We start from the raw sequence: 21,977 nt of genomic DNA, 5'->3' as shown, positions 1-21,977 counted from the left end.
GGTCCCGACCCGGCCCGGACTCACCCGGCGCTCCTCCAGCGGGCGCGGCGCTGGCGGCGGGCGCGGGACGCTCTGTCGCGACAGGCGGCGAGGGCAGCCCGGGGCCCTTCGGCAGCGGCGGCGCCGGCGAGAGCAGCGGCGGGAGCGGAGCCGGGGCAGGTGAGGGAGAGCGGGGCCGGGGCCGGGCCGGGGCTTGGGGCTGCGGCAGGGCCGGGCTCCCGTGCCACGGGCCCGGAGGGGGTTCTGTCACGGCCCGCAGTCTCTCTCCCCGGCGCCCCCACCGATCCTCTTCCCGCCCCCCAGCATGGACACCGACCTGTACGACGAGTTTGGGAACTACATCGGGCCCGAGTTGGACTCGGACGATGACGACGACGAGCTGGGCCGAGAGGCCAAAGACCTGGACGAGGTGAGGAGGGGCAGCGACCCGCGGAGCCGGCTGGGCTCGTCCTGCCCCGGACCCGGAGCGGGTTCGGGCCCGCGGCTGCTCCTGCCCCGGGCGGGTTCGGGGACTGCTCAGTGCGGGGCCCTGAATTCCTGGCGTTTAAAGAATTTACAGAACCTGTTCCTGGGTAAGGAGAAAGACAGAGCTCTTGCTGGATCGCGGAGGGAACCGGGAGCTCCTGCGGCTGGGCTGGGTTTGGCGTCAGGCCCGCGGCGGGTCCGTGTCCCGCCGGGAGCCCCTCGGGAGGGAGCTGAGGCTGCCGCAGGGAGCCGGGTCCTGCTGGGGCGAGGCAGAGCAAGAGCCCACGGACACGGGGGGAGCAGAGGGGCTGCCCCACGGGGGAAATGAGGGAGCCCCTTCCCATGTCCTGCTGCTCTGGGGTGGGGGTTGTGTTACCGGCTCTGGTTCTTGCCTTGTGCTCTGTGGGGTCGCTGCCTGGGCCGGTGTCCCTGCGAGTCCGGGGGCTGTTCCTGATGCAGGTGCTGTGGGAGGAGCTGCTCCCAGATCACCTCTGTGGGTGCTGGGGCTGCTCTGGGGGTCCCTGGCTCGGGGGTGACCCCAGGCCTGTCCCCTTGGGGGGCTCCACAGCCACTCAGGGCGAGCCTTGGTTGCAGCTGGAGGATGATGACGATGATGATGACATGGGGGAGCACGATGAGGAGCACCCCGGGATGGAGGTGGTGCTGCACGAGGACAAGAAGTACTACCCCACAGCAGAGGAGGTCTATGGGCCTGAGGTGGAGACCATCGTGCAGGAGGAGGACACACAGCCACTCACTGGTGAGTGGGGAGGGGGTGGAGGGAGGAGAAGGCTCTTAAGGATCCTTAGAAAGGGGAAATAATATTCCCTTCTGTCCTGCCCCTTTGGAGCCCCCTCATAGCCTCAGGAACTCTGCCTGCTGTGTGCAGATCTGGGCACTTGTGGTTTTTGCAAACCCAGACAAAGGCATCTTTGGAAGAACAGGAATCAGCAGAGATGGGAAAGCTATTTAAGGGAGAAGTAAATGCATTTAACTGATCTCCTTTGATCCCTCTATACTGGAAGGGCCCTGCAGTGACCACCTCCTGCAGCTTTGACAAACAGCTGAGGGAATCTGTCAGCCAGAAAACTGGGGGGTTGTCAGCTCAAGTCCCCATTCCGGGGGCCACTCCTGACCCTGCTGGTTCAGGGGCTCTGGGAACTGTTGTTCTGTCTCTTGTTTCAGAGCCCATTATCAAACCTGTGAAGACCAAGAAGTTCTCCCTGATGGAGCAGACGCTGCCGGTCACTGTCTACGAGATGGAGTGAGTGTGGGGCTGGGGAGGCAGATCTGGGGGCTCTGGCTTGGTGTCTCACTGCCCTGAGAGCAGCCAATTCCCAGGTTCTGAGCCCAAAACAAGAGGAAGTGCAGGACAAACTATTTCACAGACATTTTACCTCCCCACCAGCAGCACAGGGTAGGGTTGGACACAAAAGGGGAGTCTTACCTCAGGGGCTGAGATCAAGCTCCATAGCAGCAGCTTGCAGCTCAGGAAACCTTCTTGGAATAATTTGGGTTGCAAGGGACCTTAAAACACACCCATGCCATGGGCAGGGACACCTTCCACTATCCCAGCTTGCTCCAAGCTCCAGTGTCCAACCTGGCCTTGAACACTTCCAGGGATGGAGCAGCCACAGCTGCTCTGGACAACCTGTTAAATATCCACACAGTCAGTGTGAAGCACACATCATATTGGATATTTTGGGTTGATCCCAGTCTCAGATTAGGTCCCATCTATTCCAGTTTCCATTGGGAATTTTTATGCTGCTGAGGGAGTGCGGAGTGCTGTGCAGTCAGCAGGACCCTGCAGCTGTGCTGGGTGGGTCTATTACTTGTGTCCCAAAGCAGCTTCTTGGACACCAGAGATGGGAGAAAACATCCTGGAAAAAAGTCCAAATGCATTTAAAATTGGAGAGGTAATATGTCAAATGAGTTTTCTGTGGAATAAAAACCATCCTTGGCTTTTTCTGGTAGAAGTCTGGTGTTGGTCTGTGCATTGTGGTTGGCAGAGGGTCCGTGGCCCTGTACATGCAGTGTGTGTGTGTTGTCTCTCTTTGGGATGAGCAGGTGGAGCTGTGGGGGTCTCCTTGGGCTCATCTCCACTCACCACTTGGTGGCCTGTCAGGGCTTTTCCCAGTTTGAATGTTCCTCTCCAGGTCACAGGAGCAGGTGTGGCTGAGCAGCAGTTCCCTGGTGGTGAGCAGTGCCTGTGCCTGGCACCCAGCAGCCTCGTGTTTTCCAGAGGGGACAGGATGTTCCTGGAGCTGGTGTTCACTCAGGGCTCCCTCAGCTGCCCGGGGCTGTGCTCATTGCCTGGGGTTCAGCAGAGCTGGAGCAGAGCCCAGGAGCTGCTGGGGCTGGTTTTTCTCAGCCCTTGCTTTGGCTCAGTCCCTGACCTGAGCTCTGCATTATCCACCACTTCCCTGATCCCTGTGTGCTCTGCTCATTCCGTTTGTAATTAATTCATTTTTCTCCTATTTGTTGATATAAATGGTTAGGATGGGCCATGAGAAATTCCTTGTGGGATGTAGCCAGAAACCTGCAAGCTTGGTATTGATTTCCCATTTAGCCTTATTTTCAGACCAATTAGGAAGGTTCTAATCGGGGTTAGTATTGATTGCTGTATTTTTCAGCTCTTAATCAAAACATTTTACATTAAGAAGTCTATTGCATCAGTGAAAATTTAATCTGTTTAAAAAGGAAATTATTTGACAGCACTTATTCTCTGCAGGCCTCTGGCAGTGGCTGCATGTTTTATAGCTTCCCATTATTTTTTAGGGTTGGCAATTTAGGATCTCAATTATCTTTTGGCCAGCATCCATCCAGAAGTGACCAGCTCATCATTACCCAGCTCAGCTGCTGATTTGAAAAATACTTAATTCCTTAAGTCCCTGGAATGTCACTGTTTTAAGGCTTGAAAATCAGAATTAATGGTCTGTGGAGCCCCTGGCTGCTTCCAAAGCTCCATGGGGTGCTTGTTATCCAGCACCACGATTTACCTGACTGCCTACCGTGGTTTGAGTGGAAGTGCTTCATCATCTGAGTACATGGTTGTGATTTTTGCTCCAGTACTGACTAGAAGAGAAGAAAAATATTCAATAATATTCAGTTGCTGGCAGCTTTACCAGCTCTGTATCCTCCCACCCACTGCCATCTGTCTGGGACTCCAACTCTCTTGTCCTCCCCATCTGGAAAGTGGGATTCTTCCTCCGCAGGGCACTGGCAGGATAAAAGTTTGGCGAAGATTCAGGGGGCACCTTGGATAGAAAGTGTAGCTGAAAAGCAGCACCTACTTTTCTTAGACACAGCAGAAGCCTCCAACAGCCTTTTGTGTTTTGTTCCTGCAGTTTCCTGGCAGATCTGATGGACAACTCGGAGCTGATCCGGAATGTGACTCTGTGTGGGCATCTGCACCACGGCAAGGTACTGTGAATGTCCAAAATGCAGGGGTAGTGATGGTGACCTGCTGCTTTGCCAGCCCTCCTGGCCCCTGGTTCTCTGCAGCAGTACCTTCTGCTCCTCCTGCTCCTGCACTTATTTGTAGAATCCAAGGATGGCTTGGGTTGGAAGGGACCTTAAAGCCCACCCAGTGTCACCCCTGCCATGGGCAGGGACACCTTCCACTGTCCCAGGCTGCTCCAAGCCCTGTCCAGCCTGGCCTTGAACGCTTCCAGGGATCCAGGGGCAGCCACAGCTGCTCTGGGCTCCCTGTGCCAGGGCCTGCCCACCCTCACAGGGAGGAATTTCTTCCCACTATCCCACCTAACCCTGCCCTCCTCCAGCTTAAGGCCATTCCCCCTTGTCCTGGCACTAGGTTTCCCTGTGAAATTTGTAGATCTTTTTGTAGGTTGAATTTGTAAGTTTTACAATAGCCTGCTCAGCGTGCTCTGTGCTGCTGCTGGAGGGATGGGGTTGTGTTTGTGTCTGTCTGAAGAGAGGCACCTCCTTTCTCTGCTCTCTTCCAGACGTGCTTTGTTGACTGCCTGATAGAACAGACGCACCCGGAGATCCGGAAGCGCGACGATCAGGATGTGAGTGAGCTGCTGGGGAACTCCTGCCCTGGCAACACGGGGTGGCTTTTACACCCCGAGGGAAGGGGACAGTGCATGGGGACAGGGTGGTTCAGTGACTGGAATGTAGGATTGGGAAGCCAGAGCTCAGTCCTAATTCTGCTTCTGTCCCTTACTTGTCACCTTAGTGATGTGTCAGAGTTATTGTGTCCTGCTTCTAACTGAGCATCTGATACCAAAATGTCAGACTCTCTGATTTTTGTTTTGCCTTTGCAGCTCTGCTACACTGATATATTGTTCACAGAGCAAGAGGTGAGTGGTCTTGTAGTGATTTTATCCAGTTGTCTCATGCTTTACTCACAGTTGTTGTAGGCAGTTTCCTCGTCCATTTTAACGCCTTTCTGTGCCTTTCACATTTTGGTTCTTTTCTTTATCAATAAAACAATCCGCTCCTCTTGTTTGCCTCAGGAAGATTCCTGATCCAACTTTCTTCTCTCATCTCCATGTATGATTTTATAACTTGAGTAATGTTAAATCTACGGCAGACTCACTCCAGTCTGGGGCTAATTCTTACTTTCTTTGAGAGGAAAAGGAGGAAAGGATTTGCAGCAGTGGTAGATGAGGAAAAAATTATTTCAAAATAAATAAATTTCTGCTTGTTTTCCTTAGCTCTGACTCCATGTGGTTGGGCATGAGTGGGAATGTTATTTTGTGTCATGACCAGAACAATTCTTTGAGGCATTTTTTTTTTCTCCTCTCAGTGTTTATACTTTATACTCTGTGTGATCAAATCTTGTGCTTTGCTGTGTAACTTGGTGGCAGCAGAGGGTGAAAGCACAAACAAACACCCACATTCTGTCTCAGCTTTTGCCTGTAGTACCTCCTCAGCTGAGATCAGGTGTGGAGGGTGCAGTGGTGGCTCACCAGTCTGACCAGTACAGATGGGAGAGCTGGGCTGGGTGCTTTGGTGATCTAAGGTTATTACTCTCTTCCAGGATGAATGTTTACTTCTTTCCATCTTTCTCATTTTTCCCTGATCATCTTCTATATCTGTATGTGGCGATCCTTGTGTTTCTGTACATGGTGATCCTTTTGGTTTTTTTTTTTTTACCTGTAATTCTGGTTTCCTGTGTTTCAGAGAGGGGTGGGGATCAAGAGCACCCCAGTGACGATTGTTCTGCCAGACACCAAAGGAAAGTCTTTCCTCTTCAACATCATTGACACTCCAGGTGATTGTGCAGTCTTGAAAATCCTGCTGTGGGAAGCACTTGGCTGTGTTTTGTACATTTTATTGCTGACTCCAGCCTAGTCCTGAGCCTTTAGCTGAGTTCATTCCTGTGAAGTCACTTCCAGCAGTACTGACCCATAATCACCCAGGATGGTTTGGGGTGAAGGGACCTTAAAGTCCATCTAGTTCCAACCCCCTGCATGGGCAGGGACAAGTCAGGCTCATGTCTGTGATTAGCTGCCCTGATTGAGGGCTGGTGAGGCTGAAGAGGTGTTTCACTTAAGCAGCACAGGTAGAATTTTCTTTCCCAGATATGGCCATGTGCAATGGGACCCTGCTTTGCTCAAATGCTGTTGCCCCACAGTGAGACTCAGCAAGTTCCTCAGGCCTCTGACAGGCTTCTGTGGAGGGAACATAATCACAGATCAATTGTAAGAAACTTTAGGGAAGAGGGTCTTGGGACACATCTGCTGAGCTACAGCTCAGGATGAGGGAGGTTAGAGCACAGGAGGAGGCTGGGAGGAGAAGCATCTGTTGTCTTTGAGAAGAAATCTTCCTCCTTTTCCCGAAGCACTTGCACAGAGCTGTGAGAAAAACAGTCACAAATGTGAGGAAAAGTGCCTGTTAAACAAGTTGTGTGCAGTCTCAAAAAAATAGCATTAGAGCTGAGGCTAAATCCCCATGGGGAGCTCTGGCAGCTGCTCCCAGGTCCCCGTGTGAGGAGGAACCATCTCTGTTCTGCCTCTCTGGGTACCAGCAACCAGAGGAATCTGCAGAGCCCCATGGCTTCCCACCCTGTGTGCTGCTGCTGCTGCTGCACCAGGGCTCACTGTGCTTCTCACTGCCCACCTTTGTGTGGTTTTGAAGGTCACGTGAATTTTTCTGACGAGGTGACAGCCGGCCTTCGCATCTCGGACGGCGTCGTGCTCTTCATCGATGCGGCTGAGGGGGTGAGTGCCACCTTCTCCTGGGGCTTGCATCCCTCCCTCTGGAGTCTGTGCTCCTGCCTTAGCATGAAGGCCTGGCATGGGTTCAGCTTTCTGGGGTGAAGGGTTTTTGAAGGACGGTTTGGGAAGTGAGGGTGTTTTCCATCTGAACAGGCAGCCAAGCCTGCGGCTGCTGTGTCCAGACTGATGTGATGCTGTGGCCTGTAGGCTGATTGTCTGACTTGTGTGCATCTCCATCCCCATGATCCCTAAAACTGAGCAGGTTATTTATATCAGAGATGTCCACAGGGTTGGATTCAAGGAATTTGGTTGGGTTAGCACCTATTTCTGAATTTCAGGAGGATTAGGTGGTTGCTGAGCTTGGGCTTTTCTGCAGCCTGGCAGCAGAGTAAGGGTCACTGGTTGCCTCTCACGCCCCAGATAGCATTCTGGGGAGGCTTTCCTGGGGCTCTGAGCTTGCTGCTCCCCGCAGGTGATGCTGAACACTGAGAGGCTGATCAAGCACGCGGTGCAGGAGAGGCTGGCAGTGACTGTGTGCATCAACAAGATCGACAGACTCATCCTGGAGCTGAAACTGCCCCCCACAGACGCTTATTACAAACTCAGACACATCGTAGACGAAGTTAATGGTCTGATCAGGTGAGGCTGCTTAGGGTGCTGCATTGTTAGTGCTGCTGTCCCTGTCCCATGGCTCTCTGTGAGCCCTGCACGTGCCTGAAAACTCATCAGTTTGTCTGTTGATGTGTTGAGTCATACAAAATGGGCCAGGAAGAACCACTGGGAGTTCATCTCAGGTGATACATTGAATTAAGCAGGATTAGTTCTTCCTGGCAAACTCCAGGAGATTTCATTTCCCCCGCCTCATTTCATTTTTCCTCCATGAAAAAGTAGAGAAAGTGGACATATGACCAGAGCAGGGAATTTGTGCTCCCAGATGTCTCAAATACACTGAAATTTATCCAGGTTTATCCCAAATTGGAGGTTGAGATGTCTCAAAGCTCCTAAATACTTGCTGCAAAACTAAAAGGGAGTTTACTGTCTTAACTTTTGAACAAGGATTATGATACTAACACAGTCCAATCTCCTTGCCAGCCCTGCGCAGGAGAGGGAGGGACATCTTAGCAGCCATGCATCATTTCTGTGGGTTCTTCTGCATCCAGGGACTTTTTAACAGCATTCTGCTCTTCAAGTGTGTGTGTGTTTGCACACAAGCTCCCTAGCATGTCTCTGTTCAGTGTGTGCTGGCATCAGGCAGCTGGGAGCAGGGTAATTCACCCTGCCTAGCATGGCTGTGAGCTCATTAAACCTGTTTGGATTAAATTATATCCCTATATTATCTTTTCCCTTATTTGGTTGACCAACTTGGCTGTTTTTTAGAGGAAGAGAAGTTATCCCAGATAAAAAATCTGAAGCATTTGTGCTGGTAACTTTTTTTGTTCTAGGATCTTTAAATCTTTGCATTAATGCTTGAAATTTATAGGCAGAAAATGTTCCTGACCCTGAGATTGTGATGGCAAGCAAGCTGCAGCCTGTTTAAAGATGCTTTTTGGCAATGCAGGCTCCTTGCCTGTCACTGCTGTAGGGTGTGGGAAGTGGGCTGAAGTGTCTTCTTTGGTTCATAACATTGATTTGATTTTATTTTTCTCCTCTCAGCATGTATTCCACCGATGAGAACCTCGTGCTGTCTCCCCTTCTGGGGAACGTGTGCTTCTCCAGCTCTCAGTACAGCATCTGCTTCACACTGGGGTCTTTTGCAAAGATTTATGCAGACACATATGGTGAGGATTAGCCAGAAACCTGGTGCACTTCAACATCTCATTTCCCAACCTTTCTTGTGGGGGTTTTCTAAGCCATTCAGCTTCCCCTGCACATGGCCAGTGTTTGTGTTCTGGAATTGCTGAGGGTTGAGTGGTGCTGCAGAGCTGAGCCTCGGGGGTTAAAAAGCAGAAACACATTTTTAGCAAGATATTTTCTCCTGATAAATGTTTCTTGAGTCAGAAGCCAAGATTTTTTCATACCCTAAGCAGAAATAACAAGCAGTTGAAGGCAGGTGTGTGTGTGTTGTGCTTTGCCTCCCTGTCAGCAGCTCAGGAGCGAAGCAGTTAAGCTCTTCCTGCCTTTTCCCAAAAGTCCAAGACTCAGCTGCAGCTGGGCACAAGCTTTGCCCACAAGGTTTTGCACTCTTGCCCTCTTTCTTTTTTAAGAAACTGTCTTTTTCTGGCTTGGATTTAATTTTCTGCTCCCCAGGTGCCCACTCAAGGCAATCTGCCGCGTGTAGCAGCGGGCTCCGTGCTGGCATTAGCAGCTGCACAGCCCAGGTTTTTGAAGTCCCCCACTGGGGAATTTGGGGATCTGTAGGAGCTGAGAGCAGGGGAAGAAGGAGGTTGTAAAGCAGCTGGGCCAGCTCTTGCAGAGAACTTGGCCTGAGGGAGGATGAAGTTGTAGAGGTCAGGGACTGATGGTGTCAGGACTGTCACGTGTCCTGAGAGTTTGGAGCAATAAATGAGCTCCCTGAGTGTGTCACAGCATTAACTCAGGGCCTGCTGGGGTGAAACCCCTCCCTGGGGAGCTGAGGACAGCACAGTTGGCAGGAGATGCCAACCAGGTGGGGAAGGCAGGAGCTGAATGGGTGCTTGGAGTTGGGAATAGTGGATTCTGGTCACCAGGAATTGTATGTGCAGCCACCACATGTCAGCTAACAAGAGTTAGAGCAGCATCAGTGTCCAGACTGCAGCCACCAGGCAATTCCTTGTGTTCACACATCTGCCCACAGCAAAATCTTGTTTGGAACCTGCTGTAGGTTCTCATTCTACCCTGGTATTTGTAAATTCACCATGACAGCCAGCACTGCACTGGACCTTCAGCGCTGGGTGTTTGGCTGTGTGCTCCCTGAGAAAGAGAAGGGAACCTGGAGATGTTCAGCAGGGCAGAAAACGTTGCTGCTGAGCCTGCAGGGCTGATGGGTGGAGGCCATCCCAGCACCTTGGCACTGCAGCAGCAGTCACAGCGTTCTTGTTTGGAAGTGCAGCAGATGAGGTTGGGCTCCTGCAGCACTCCTCAGCTCTGACCCTTTGGGTAGCAGAGAGCTGGAGTGTTCCTGGGAAGTGAGTCTGTGAACTGCATGTCCCTGGGCTGCTGGGGACATCCCCAGTGGACTCTTCTGCTCATCTCTGCCTGGTCTCCCCAGGACAGCACTTCATCTTTCACTCAGAATTGGGATGAGGCATTCACTCATCAGCATCAGTTCATTAAATTGAATCCTCAGGCTTGTTTTAAAAGCCAAAATATAAAGATTTCTAAGCTAAGAAAAAAGCAGTGACATCTGAGAGGCTTTTTCATTTGCTTTTTCCTTTAGGAGACATCAATTACCAGGAGTTTGCGAAGCGGCTTTGGGGTGACATCTACTTCAACCCGAAGACGTAAGAACTCTGTTTTAATGTTGCTTTATTCCTGGGTTTTGGCCTCCTTTCCCTGTAAAATGTGGACTAGATGACCACCCAAGGTCACTCCTGACCCTATGATCCTGTGGTGGAGTAGTATCTGGGAAGGGTTGAGTCAGGCCTCCTGGCTAATGTGAGTCCATGTGGTCCTCCTGAATCCCACAAGCAGGAGCAGAGAGGCTCCTCTGGCCTTCATTTGGAGTAAGCCTGACCCATGTGTCCCTGACAGCTTCCCAGGGGATTGGGAGGGAGGAGAAGCTGGGAGGAGTAGAGGCTGTGTAGGGGTGCTGGCAGGCTGCAGTTCTTGCTCCTCACTCGCCTCTCTGGTCTCCCACAGCCGCAAGTTCACCAAGAAGGCCCCAACGAGCAGTTCCCAGCGCAGCTTTGTGGAGTTCATTCTGGAGCCCCTGTACAAGATCTTGGCTCAGGTCTGTGTTGGATCATTCTCCCTCCCACAGCTCCAGGCAGGAGCAGCTGAGGCTGGGCACTGGGTGGTGGCTGGTGGGTCTGATTCTGTCCCGTTTTCCAGCGGGATCTGCACAGGGTGGCCTTGGGGGGGTGCAGATTAATCGTTATTTCTTGCAAGTGCAGCGCTGTATTTAAAGTGAATAGAACAGTCCTTGCTCTTCCTTGTGTGCTCTGATAGCAGCCAAGTGACAGTGCTTGGACTTGGAGCAAAGATTCGGAGCTCAAGTCGGTTGAGGAGGAGTTGGGGGGGCTCAGCCTGGAGAAAATGAGGCTCAGGGGGGACCTTCTTGCTTTCTACAACTCCCTGACAGGGTGGGGCAACTGGAGGACATTGGGCTCTGCTCCCAGGGAACAGGGACAGGACAAGAGCAAATGGCCTCAGATTGTGCAGGGGGAGGTTTAGATTGAAGATTAGGAAAAATTTCTTCCCCAAAGGGTTGTCCAGTCCTGGCACAGCTGCTGAGGGCAGTGGTGGAGTCACCATGCCTGGATAGATTTAAAAGCCATGTAAATGCACTTGGGGACTAACGTGATTTAGTGGTGGCCTTGGCAGTGCTGGGGAAATGATTGGACTGGATGATCTTAGAGAGCTTTTCCAGCCTTAATGATTGCATGATTCTATGATTTGACCCATCTGGCTCTTGTGTGAGCTATAAACCAGTGCAGGTCCAGAGCCCTGCGGGTGGTGGCTGCCATGTGATGCTGCACTGGGGAGTTACTGACTGGGACCCCCACAGTGAACCTGAGAGTGAGACTTGTTGTCTTGCAGGTGGTGGGAGATGTGGACACAACCCTGCCAAGGACTCTGGATGAACTTGGCATCCACCTGACCAAAGAGGAATTGAAACTGAACATCCGGCCCCTCCTGCGGCTCGTCTGCAAGAAGTTCTTTGGGGAGTTCACAGGTACAAGCTGTTTGCCTTCTCCTCCACAATCCTCCTTATATCCCCAGTACCTCACACCAAGAGTTCAGGGCTATATTTTGGCCAAGGAGTGCTAACTTGCACAGATCCTGCTCAATTTCCCAAATCTAAACTATGACACCATTTGCCCGCAGGACAGCCTGAGACACTGCTCAGCTCTCCCCTGCTGCTGTGGGTGCTGCAGTCACCGTGGCTTTGCCTTGTGTTTATGGAGTCCATTTCTTTCCTCTACACTGGTTAACCCTGTCCTCACCAAGTGTTCCTGTTGCAGGCTTTGTGGACATGTGTGTGCAGCACATTCCCTCCCCGAAAGTGGGGGCCAAGACAAAAATTGAGCACACCTACACCGGCGGTGTCGACTCCGACCTGGGGGAGGCCATGAGCGAGTGCGACCCTGACGTAAGGAAACTCCTGTGTTTGCTCTGAGTGTGCAGAACCAAGGCTGACAGGCTCTGCTCCCCCTGCCCTGCCAGGGCAGCTGCCTCCCAGCCAGCTATCTGCACAGATTTGACTTGCAGCACTCTGAAACCTCTCATCCGACACTGGAACAAATCTCTTCACTCCAAGGAGCTTCAGCTGCCTGCCAGGGCAGCCCTGGAGAGAGGGAATTGTTTCACAGTGTTCAGAGAAGAAGAGGACTAGGTCAGGACTCCAGAGCATGTGGGAGCTGCAGGGTGGTTTTGTGTCCTTTTGCAGTCTTTTTGTCCCTTTTCCTTGAAGTTTGATTCTCTCTCCAAACTCTAAAAAACTGTATGGTGCTGATAAAAATAACCCTGTGTTAGTTAGTCAGCACCTTTCCTCTCCCAGCCCTGCAAACCCTTCCTCCTCCAACAGCTTGCACTGAGCTGTCATTCGGAGTTGTCTGGAGCCACCAACGCTGGCAGCTGAGTGAGAAATTTGCCTGTGACTTTTGCTCTGATGTCTGCAGAGAAAATTATTTTAATGAGTTGTGATTATCCACATAAAACTCCACAGTGGTGACTGTCACCACATCATCAGTGTGGAGTGACCTTGTGGCACTGGAAGCTGTGATCTTGGGGCTCTACCCTGAGCAGGTTTGCAGACCAGCAGGTGACATTTTTCCTTGTGGCTTTGTCCCAGCCACCATTTGCTGCTCTACAGGAGTAAGGAGAGGAGCTCCAGAAGAGTCCACCATGGTCATTCCAGGGTTTTCCATACAGGGCAAGGAGATGTAGGGCTTCCCGTGGCAGGCACTGAAGGACTTGGCAAATCAAAACAATTATTTCTAAATTCCAGCCCATTTATCCCTTTTATCCACAAATCATAGAATATTCTGAGTTGAAAGAGATCCACAAGGATCATCAAAGTCCAGTCCTGCTAGGTCTGTGTCTTTTTCTTGACTGTTTTGGAAGAAGCTCATTTCTGTCTCTCTGTGTCACGGGAAGGGTCCCTTGATGTGTCACACAACCAAAATGTACAGCACTGATGATGGTGTCCAGTTCCACGCCTTTGGTAGGGTGCTCAGTGGCACCATCCATGCTGGGCAGCCTGTGAAGGTCCTTGGGGAGAACTACACCCTGGAAGATGAGGAGGATTCCCAGATCTGCACCGTCGGACGCCTCTGGATCTCAGTTGCAAGGTACAGAAAGCTCTGGTGATGTGCTTATTGGGAGAGGAGTCACCTGGAGTTGAGTGAGGGACTGGGAGGGAGGGAGAGCTGCCAGAGAGAGGGAGGAGGAAGGTGCTGGAAGGTCTGAGGCTGCAGTGGTGCCCTCCTGCCTTTCAGGTATCACATTGAGGTGAACAGAGTTCCTGCTGGCAACTGGGTACTGATCGAGGGCGTGGACCAGCCCATAGTGAAGACAGCGACTGTGACAGAGCCTCGGGGCAATGAGGAGGTACTGGGCCTGGCTGGCACTGCTCAGCCTTCCAGGGAGGCAAGGTGATGGGGTACAGCCCAAAAGCTCCTCTAGTGGCGTTAAAGAATCCCTGTCTGCTCCCATGGTGAGGCTAAAGAATCCCTGTCTGACATGGTGCCAGGGCACAAGAGCCACTGAGGGAAAGAGAAGAGCTTCACATGCTGTGTATTACCCTGAGGACACGTAGGGATGCAGTTTCAGCTCTTTGTCCTCTTGTTCCAGGCTCAGATCTTCCGTCCCTTGAAGTTCAACACCACGTCTGTTATCAAAATAGCTGTGGAGCCAGTCAACCCCTCAGAGCTCCCCAAAATGTTGGATGGTCTCCGCAAAGTCAACAAGAGCTACCCCTCACTTACAACTAAGGTAACTGCTGGGGGCAGTTGGATTAGATGATTTCCAGAGGTCCCTTCCAGCCTTAACTGTTCTGTGATTTTGTGTGTGTGGCTGTTTCCAGCCAGTGCTGGGGGCAGCCTCTGGGCCAATCTTCAAAATAATCAGGTTTTTTACTATAGGTTATTACATTTGTTGTGGGTCTTTTCATGCTGTTACAGTTGATCTCATAAATTATGTAGAAATAGCAGAAAAGTGTAAATCCAGCAGAAAAACACACACCCTGCTGTGCCAGGGAAGCAGCTTTCTGCAGAGCCCAGCAGCACTTCCTCCTGGAAAAGGCTGTGGGAGCTTTCCTTGTGGTGTTCTGACTCTTAACAAGTGTATTTAAGGCTGATCCTTCCTCAGGCTTGAGTAGGAGCCTGGGAGGCAGGAGCTGTGAGCAGGGGGGCTGCCAGCTGAATCCCTCTCTTCTCTTCCAGGTGGAAGAGTCTGGGGAGCACGTGATCCTGGGAACAGGAGAGCTGTACCTGGACTGTGTGATGCACGACCTGCGGAAGATGTACTCCGAGATCGACATCAAGGTGAGGGAGTGAGAGAGGGATTTTCCCCGCTGGAAACCCTGGACAGGGTTTTGGTCCCCTCTCTCAGAAGGATGAGAAAAAGAACCTATCTGAATATACAGCATGGATTTTGTCACATTCCTGTAAAAGTAAAAAAAAGGCTGTTAGGGTGTAAAAGGGCCTCTTACAGCCTGACTGTCACACCAGTGGGACTGAGAGTGGCACATTGGCTTGGAGAGGAGTTTTCTATATTCCAGCCTTCCCCGTGCTTCAGCCATTGCCTGGCTAGCATCAAATAAATAAATTGAGCAGGATTTTTCATACCTGGAACTGAATTTAAATTTCCTGTCGCATTGGAAAGCCTCAGTGCTTCATACACAACCCTGATTAAAACAAGGCCAGTTGAACCGGTTTTTCCTTGTAGGTGTTCTGAGGTTTCAAACAGTCTTTTTACAAACAAAAAAGTACTGAAAACCTTACAAATCTTTTGTTCTTTTAGGTGGCTGATCCAGTGGTGACGTTCTGCGAGACAGTGGTGGAAACATCCTCCCTGAAGTGCTTTGCTGAGACACCCAACAAGAAGTAAGGGCCCTGGGCAAGCTGGGATGGGAGGGGGCAGAGGGAGGGTCCCTCCGTCCAAGGGGGCTGTTCCCACTGGCTGTTGTCCACATGCCTGAGTGAGCAATGTCCCATTGACCTGAACTCCTCAGGAACACTCCAGAGTCCCAGGGATGTTCCTGTGCTGTGTAGGAGCTCTGAGAATAGAGGGAATAAAGACAGATCCACATCCTCCTTTTTCCCTAAGTGTCACACCTTCTCAGCAGTTCTGAGAGCTGTTCTGGGATCCTGGAGCAGGTGCCAAAGAGCCCAGTGCTGCCTTCAATAACTCCCCCAGCAGTTTCATGAGCAAGAGCTATGTCTTCTCTTATCCACGTGTAATCTTGGATTTGTTCTTCCCAGTGATGCCCTGGAGCCTTGCAGCTGCTTTCATCTCCCTCCTCCAGCACCTCACAGTTCATGCAATTGGAAAAGGGAGGCCTGGGAGGGAACATGGGGGAGTCTGTGTGCACAGGATGTTCCCATACCTGAATTTTCAGAGAAATCATGATCTGCTGAAGTTGACTCTCCTGTGTTCCCCTGTGGTTTCTGGTTCTTCTTGCCTTCCTTTATTCTGAGACAATCTCGCCATGTTTGGCAGCACTATTTCTGGGAACAGAGAGGTTCCAGTCTTCACAGAATCACAGGATGGCTTGGGTTGGAAGCAACCTTAAAAACCATCTAGCTCCAAGCCCTCCTGTGGACAGGGACAGCTTCCACCAGACCAGGTTGTTCCCAGTCTTAGGTCAGGTTTTGATCTTCTGAGCACATGTGCTGGGGGCAGGTTTCAGGCATTGGGGGGGGGGGGTTCTCTGAGGCAGCATCTGATGTGTGAGATGCAGCTCCCAGCGGCACCTTGCCCGGCCCATGGGCTTCTCCTGCAGCCCTGGACAGAGGCTGGACATGGGACAGGAGGGCTGGAACCACACTGTCCCTCAGCTGTCTCCTTCTGGGGCTGAGCACTTGTGCTGTGGTCACAAAGACACAGGAACAGCAGTGGATGCAGGTGGCTTCATCAACCCAACTGCATCCAAGCTGGGTGCAGTCAGAGAATCACAGAATTGTGGCATTAGTAAGGTTGGAAAAAACCCTAAAGTCCAACTGTCAACCCAGCACCACCCTCCTGTTTGCCACTAAACCATATCTACAAGTGCCACATTCACATGCTTTTTGAACAGTTCCAGAGATGATGATTCCGCCACTGCCCTTTGCAGCTGTGCCATGCCTTTACAACCTTTCCTGTGCAGAAATTGTCCCTAATATCTCACCTAAACCTCCTCTGGCTCAACGTGAGGCTTCTTTCTTTCTCATCCTGTCCTTCATTCCCTGGGAGCAGAGTCTGACCCCCACCCCTGGCTGCCCCCTCCTGTCAGGGAGTTGTGGGGAGCCAGAAGGTGCCCCTGAGCCTCCTTTTCTCCAGGCTGATTACCCCAGCTCCTCAGCTGCCCCTGTGCTCCAGACCCTTCCCAGCTCTGTTCCCTTCTCTGGACACATCCCAGCCTCTCCAGGGCTGCCAGTCCCTGTGGTCCTCCCAGTTAGTCTCATTTCCATCACTGTGACTGTCTCTCCTCAGGAACAAGATCACAATGATTGCTGAGCCCCTGGAGAAGGGACTGGCAGAGGACATTGAGAACGAAGTGGTGCAGATAACATGGAACAGGTATGAGTGATCTGGGAGAGCAGGAATCCAGCTGGAAGTAAATAACTGGGGAAGAAGGGGATGCTGGAATCTGCAGGGTGCACAGTACCAGGCAGCAGCCTCTGGGCAGGGATCCTGGTTTGGTTTTCCTGCCAGCCACTCTGCGAGCATCTCTGGCTGAGACTATTTTGTGCCTGAAGAGAACAGGGTTGTAAATACATCGTGAGTTCAGGTCAGATTCTTGTTTCCTAAATCTTCTTCCCTTTCTCTCTGTCAGAAAGAAGCTGGGTGAATTCTTCCAGACCAAATACGACTGGGATTTGCTGGCTGCCCGTTCCATCTGGGCCTTTGGGCCAGACGCCACTGGCCCAAACATCCTGGTGGATGACACACTGCCCTCAGAGGTGAGGAGTGGGGGTCACTCTTCAGTGAGACCTTTGTCCTGTGGTGCCAAGAGGTGCCCACTCCTCCCAGAACTTTCAGCAACGCCCTGGTGCCTTTGGGGTGCTCGTTGTTTTCCACAGCTCAGATCTGCTACACTTTCCCCAAAATTATCCTACCCTGCTTACCAGGTCACCTGTTATTTTTCAGGTATTGCTGTTTGGGCCAATGTCCTTAACTTGCCAAAACTTGCAACCAAATGGCCTTGCCTTTCAGGATCACCAAAACATGAGCTCTTAATTTATAGCGCTCTAGAAATTTTATAGTGCTGATGCTCTTGAGCTGTGAGAGGGAGGGGTGGACATTGGGTGCACAGGGGAGCACTGCTGCTGTTTTAGAAACTGGCTTTTAAACACTGAGTGTTACTGGCTGTGATGAGGTGTGGTCTCTGAAGCTGTCTGTCTGTCTCTAGGTGGACAAGTCTCTGCTGGGTTCAGTGAAGGACAGCATCGTGCAGGGCTTCCAGTGGGGGACCAGGGAAGGGCCCCTTTGTGATGAATGTAAGTGGGACCTGTGGGGAAATTGAGACAGTGGGATTGGTTAAATTCTTCCATCTGTAAGCATTCAGGTGTTCCAGGCTGAACAGGCTTGGAGCAGCCTGGTCTAGTGCAAGGTGTCTCTGCCCATGGCAAGGAGTTGGACTAGATCAGCTTTAAGGCTCCTTCCAACCCGAATCACTCCATGATTCTGTGATATGCAGGGTTATGATGTGGTGATGCATTCCCTGCTGGAATTAAATTTAGGAGAACTGCTGGTGGCTCTGGGTGTTTGGGCATCTGGGGATGTGGTTGGTGCTGGCAGAGAACGTCCCCTGGGGTCACTGGCTGTCATTTCTCCCTTCCGCAGTGATCCGCAATGTGAAGTTCAAGATCCTGGACGCGGTGATTGCTCAGGAGCCCTTGCACAGGGGCGGAGGGCAGATCATCCCCACAGCCCGCAGGGTCGTGTACTCTGCCTTCCTCATGGTGAGGGCCTGCCTGTGCTGGGCTGATCCCCAGGGACCTGCCTGGGGTGTGGGTGCACACTGACTCATTCACCCATCAATGTCTGCAGCGCCCTTGTGGGCTGGCACACAAGTCCTGCAGGCCTACATTGCAGCCTGGTGTGCATCTGCTCACTCTCCCCTTCTTGCTGCTGCTGGGCTTGCTGGGAAGGGTGGGCATGGGGGAGAGGGAGGCATGTGACTCATGCCCAGAGGGAGAAAAAGTCCTTTCAGTGTTTGTGATGTTGGTTTGGGCAGCCATGGGGCAGCAGGAACCCTGTAATCTCATCAGGAGCTGAGTTTGACCAAAGAACTTGAGCTGTGCTGGTGCTCCAAGAGGCTCAGTGGCTCGTGTCCATGTCCCCTCACAGGCCACCCCTCGCCTGATGGAGCCCTACTACTTCGTGGAGGTCCAGGCCCCTGCTGACTGCGTGTCCGCCGTGTACACGGTGCTGGCCCGGCGCAGGTGAGCTGCTCCCACTGCCAGCAGTGGGGGTTTGCAAAGCAGCAGCGTTGGGATCTGGGCTGTTGGAGAATTCCTGGCACTGGTGCAGAGGGTGAAGTCTCTGTGAAGTGACAGTTGGAAGCTTCCTGACTGATCCTGGCCCCAAGCAATGTGGGGAGGGATGTTCAGGGTCACTCGCAGCCTTTGGGTTGTGCCTGGTTCTTCCTGAGTGTCAGAGAGGAGAATGTGCAAAGCACTGTGCTCGGCCCTGGGGCCCCAGCAGAGGAAGGACTTGGACCTCCTTCAGTGGCTCCAGAAAAGGCCAGGAAGATGCTCAGGGGGCTGGAGTGACTTCCCTGTAAAAACAGCTTGGGAGATCTGGGGTGGTTCAACCTGGAGAAGAAAAGGCTGCAGGGAAACCTTAGAGCCCATTCTAATGCCTAAAGGGAAGCCAAGAGAGCTGGAAAAGGGCCTGGAGTGCCAGGATGTCAGCACAATGGGTCCCTGGCCAGGTAATGATTGACATAGACTCCATGTATTACAGAAGGCTGATCTTTTTCTTTATTAAGAAACCCATAGCTTTTTTATACCCTAGTTCGCTACAGGTGGACCTAATTGGTCCTTAAAACACCATCACCATTGGCTAAAGATGGTTTCTTATCTCCATAACACATTCCACATGTTCACAATACCAGATGCAGCAAAATAGAAGGATTTTTTCTCATTCTTTTCTCTGCTCTTCTCACAGCCTTTCCCAGAAGATGCCTGGGAAAGTTGTGTGTTGCTCTCTGTGGCCAGAGAGCTGCTGCCACACCAGGACAAGGGGGAATGGCTTGCCAAAGAACAGGGCTAGATGGGATATTGGCAAGAAGTTCTTCCCTGTGAGGGTGGAGAGGCCTTGGCACAGGTTGCTCAGAGCAGCTGTGGCTGCCCCATCCCTGGCAGTGTCCAAGGCCAGGTTGGACAGGGCTTGGAGCAACCTGGGATAGTGGAAGGTGTCTCTGCCCATGGTAGAGGGGGGTGGAACTGTGTGGGGTTTGGGGTCCCTTCCCACCCAGACCAGTCCATGATTCTGTGACACATGGGAATGCTGAGCCTTTGACACGTTTGCAGAGGCCACGTGACCCAGGATGCTCCGATCCCAGGCTCTCCCCTCTACACCATCAAAGCCTTCATCCCAGCCATTGATTCCTTTGGGTTTGAGACAGACTTGAGGACCCACACGCAGGGGCAAGCCTTCTCTCTCTCTGTCTTCCACCACTGGCAGGTGAGTCCATACCCTGGGGAGATGGGGAAGGGGGATAGGTAGGATCAGGCACCAGGTAGGTGCTCTCAGTGCCATAGCTCCAACAGCAGGAAAGCTGTGGAGAGCATCCTCAGAGGATCTTGGGCAGGCTTTGTGCAGCAGCTGTTCCATGTCTGCCAGGACTTTGTTCCAAGTCCTAGTCAGGGAGCCCTGGAAGCTGCTGCTGGCTGAGTGTCAGGGTCCTGCAGTGCCTGGGGAGAGGACATTCCCCTTGGGAGGAGGGAACCTGTTCGGGTCCACTTCATGCTCTGTAGCTTGGGCAGCAGAAGTCTTGGAGTGAGGCTCAGACTCACTGATCTGCCATAGGAAGTTGGATCTGTGCCACACTTCAGCTTTGCCTCTAGAGGCGGTGTTTTAAACCTGTAGAAAGCAAAGTTTGGGGCAAAACTGTTCTCTGGCTACTTCTGTGTCTGGGGCAGATCAGGTCCTGTGGGAGCCACAGCTGTGAGGTGCACAGTGGTTTGGGGTACAGCTCCATGAGAGCAGCTGCTGCAGTCTGAGCCCTGGCCTAAAGGTTGATGTGTCAAAGACCAAGGCTCAGCTCTGAAACAATAAGCATGCCTGGTTTGTGGAGGGGGTTGTGCTGACCAGTTCTGGCATGGATTGTTCTGTTAGGAGGTGTTATGGGGTCTTGCAGTACTCCCTGGGGAAGGGACATGTCCTTGGCGTGAGTTCTCAGCACTGTGTTACTGACTTCTCACAGGCATGATCACCAGCAGTGACATGAGTTTGTGTGCCAGGAGAGCAGATGGGGTGTTGGGGTGTCTGTGGGACCCAGGCATGGTTCCTGTTGCAGTTGGTGTCTCCAGGAGGTTGAACCAGCCCCAACATGATGCTCACACCCTGGCCCTGTGTTTCAGATTGTGCCTGGTGACCCCTTGGACAAGAGCATCGTCATCCGGCCGCTGGAGCCGCAGCCAGCCCCACACCTGGCCAGGGAGTTCATGATCAAGACCAGGCGCAGGAAGGTATGTCTGGGACAGATCCCTGTGCTGTGCCTCTGTCCCAGCAGCTGGGCTGTTGCAGAGTTGTCCCTTGGCTGTGCCACATCCCCTCTGTGTTCCCAGAGTGCTCTGATGGCCTTTGTGCCCTGGGACCTCCCCTGTACTGCCCGGCAGTGCCCGGCAGTCCCATCAGTGACCCCAGTCCAAAACAGGATCCTGTGGCCTCTGCTGAGCCCTGCTCCCTCCCCAGCCCCTCTGACTCCTCAGTGGCCTGGTGTAGCCCCCATGTCCAGTAGAAACAGCAGAACTGCTTTCTGTGCTGGTTTAGTGAGCTGGACTGAGGAGCTGCAGAGGGAATCAAGCCCTCCTGTGGGGAGCAGTGAGCTGGTAGATGTGCTCAGCAGCAGAAACCACATGTTTACAGGTTCCTGAGGAGTGTTAGATGCCTTCAAGCTGCAGAGAAGCACCTCATGCCTTTTTTGGAGGCAATTTATCTTACCGGTGGGACACAAGGTCTCTTCAGTGGGCTCTCTGGGCAGTGGCAGTATGGGGAACAACCCTGGCTTTGTGTTACCTGCAGGGCCTGAGTGAGGACGTGAGCATCAGCAAGTTCTTCGACGACCCCATGTTGCTGGAACTGGCCAAGCAAGACGTCGTTCTCAACTACCCCATGTAACCCTGCTGCCCTGGCATGGGGGCTGAGCCGAGCCCTGGCTGGCACTGCCGGTCCTTCCCCATCCCTGCTTGCCCAGCCCTGGCTCCTGGAGGCTCAGGGCAGGCAGGGAGCTGCTCCTCAGGTCACTTCCATGGCTGTAGGAGTCTCCATGGACCAATTGTGGGCATTTCCATACGGGGAGCAGCCCAGACCCAGAGCCCTGATCCATTTTGTATTGTTAGTCTCCAGCTGCTGTTGCCTCCAGTGAGGTTTTCCTTTTGGATGGGCTCCTCCAGCTCATGGGGCTGAGCAGTGTCAGTATGGATTCCTGAGGACTGAGCCTCAACTGTGTCAAGCATTTCAGGCAGCTGAGAAAGGGGGATGCTGGTGGGGCAGTGCTTTACCAGCCTCCCCAGGAGGAGAAATGTGGCTTTGACCTTTCTGTACCCCTTTTTTGAACCCTTTTAAACGTTTAGTACAAACTTCCAGGGTGGGCTGTTTGATTGTGCTCGGACACGGCAGTGTTGGGGGAGGCTCTGCTTTCCCAGTGTGTCCAGTACCCGCTGTCAGGATTTCTCCCACCCTCAGCCCCAGTTCCCTCTGGCCTCAGCACTGTACCACTCCCAAGGACTCCCTGTCTCCCAGCCATCCCACGCCAGCCTGTGGTAGTGAATGGACCAGCCACCCCAGGCCTATTTTTTTCCTTTCTTGCTC

At 52.5% G+C, this 21,977-nt stretch overlaps 1 protein-coding gene across 1 annotated transcript; it reads left to right on the top strand.

Moving 5' to 3' along the window:
* Nucleotide 1: 1 nt before the first annotated feature.
* Nucleotides 2-21,746, top strand: EFTUD2 (elongation factor Tu GTP binding domain containing 2). Its single transcript, XM_054000226.1, has 28 exons — nucleotides 2-159; nucleotides 304-409; nucleotides 1,060-1,225; nucleotides 1,651-1,729; nucleotides 3,813-3,888; nucleotides 4,431-4,496; nucleotides 4,752-4,787; nucleotides 5,614-5,704; nucleotides 6,571-6,653; nucleotides 7,123-7,289; nucleotides 8,304-8,428; nucleotides 10,006-10,069; nucleotides 10,428-10,518; nucleotides 11,328-11,463; nucleotides 11,753-11,880; nucleotides 12,888-13,081; nucleotides 13,229-13,340; nucleotides 13,584-13,724; nucleotides 14,174-14,275; nucleotides 14,754-14,836; nucleotides 16,425-16,511; nucleotides 16,768-16,894; nucleotides 17,344-17,431; nucleotides 17,778-17,896; nucleotides 18,285-18,379; nucleotides 19,472-19,625; nucleotides 20,525-20,632; nucleotides 21,189-21,746. Exons 2-28 carry the CDS (start codon nucleotides 305-307, stop codon nucleotides 21,282-21,284), a joined length of 2,919 nt encoding a protein of 972 aa, XP_053856201.1. The 5' UTR covers nucleotides 2-159; nucleotide 304; the 3' UTR covers nucleotides 21,285-21,746.
* The last annotated feature ends 231 nt before the right edge of the window (nucleotides 21,747-21,977 follow it).

This window comes from Vidua macroura, chromosome 27 (assembly GCF_024509145.1).
Source record: "Vidua macroura isolate BioBank_ID:100142 chromosome 27, ASM2450914v1, whole genome shotgun sequence".
Taxonomy (NCBI): Eukaryota; Metazoa; Chordata; class Aves; order Passeriformes; family Viduidae; genus Vidua; species Vidua macroura.
The sequence above is the reverse complement of the archived record's forward strand: the minus strand, read 5'-3'. Positions and strand labels throughout refer to the sequence as shown.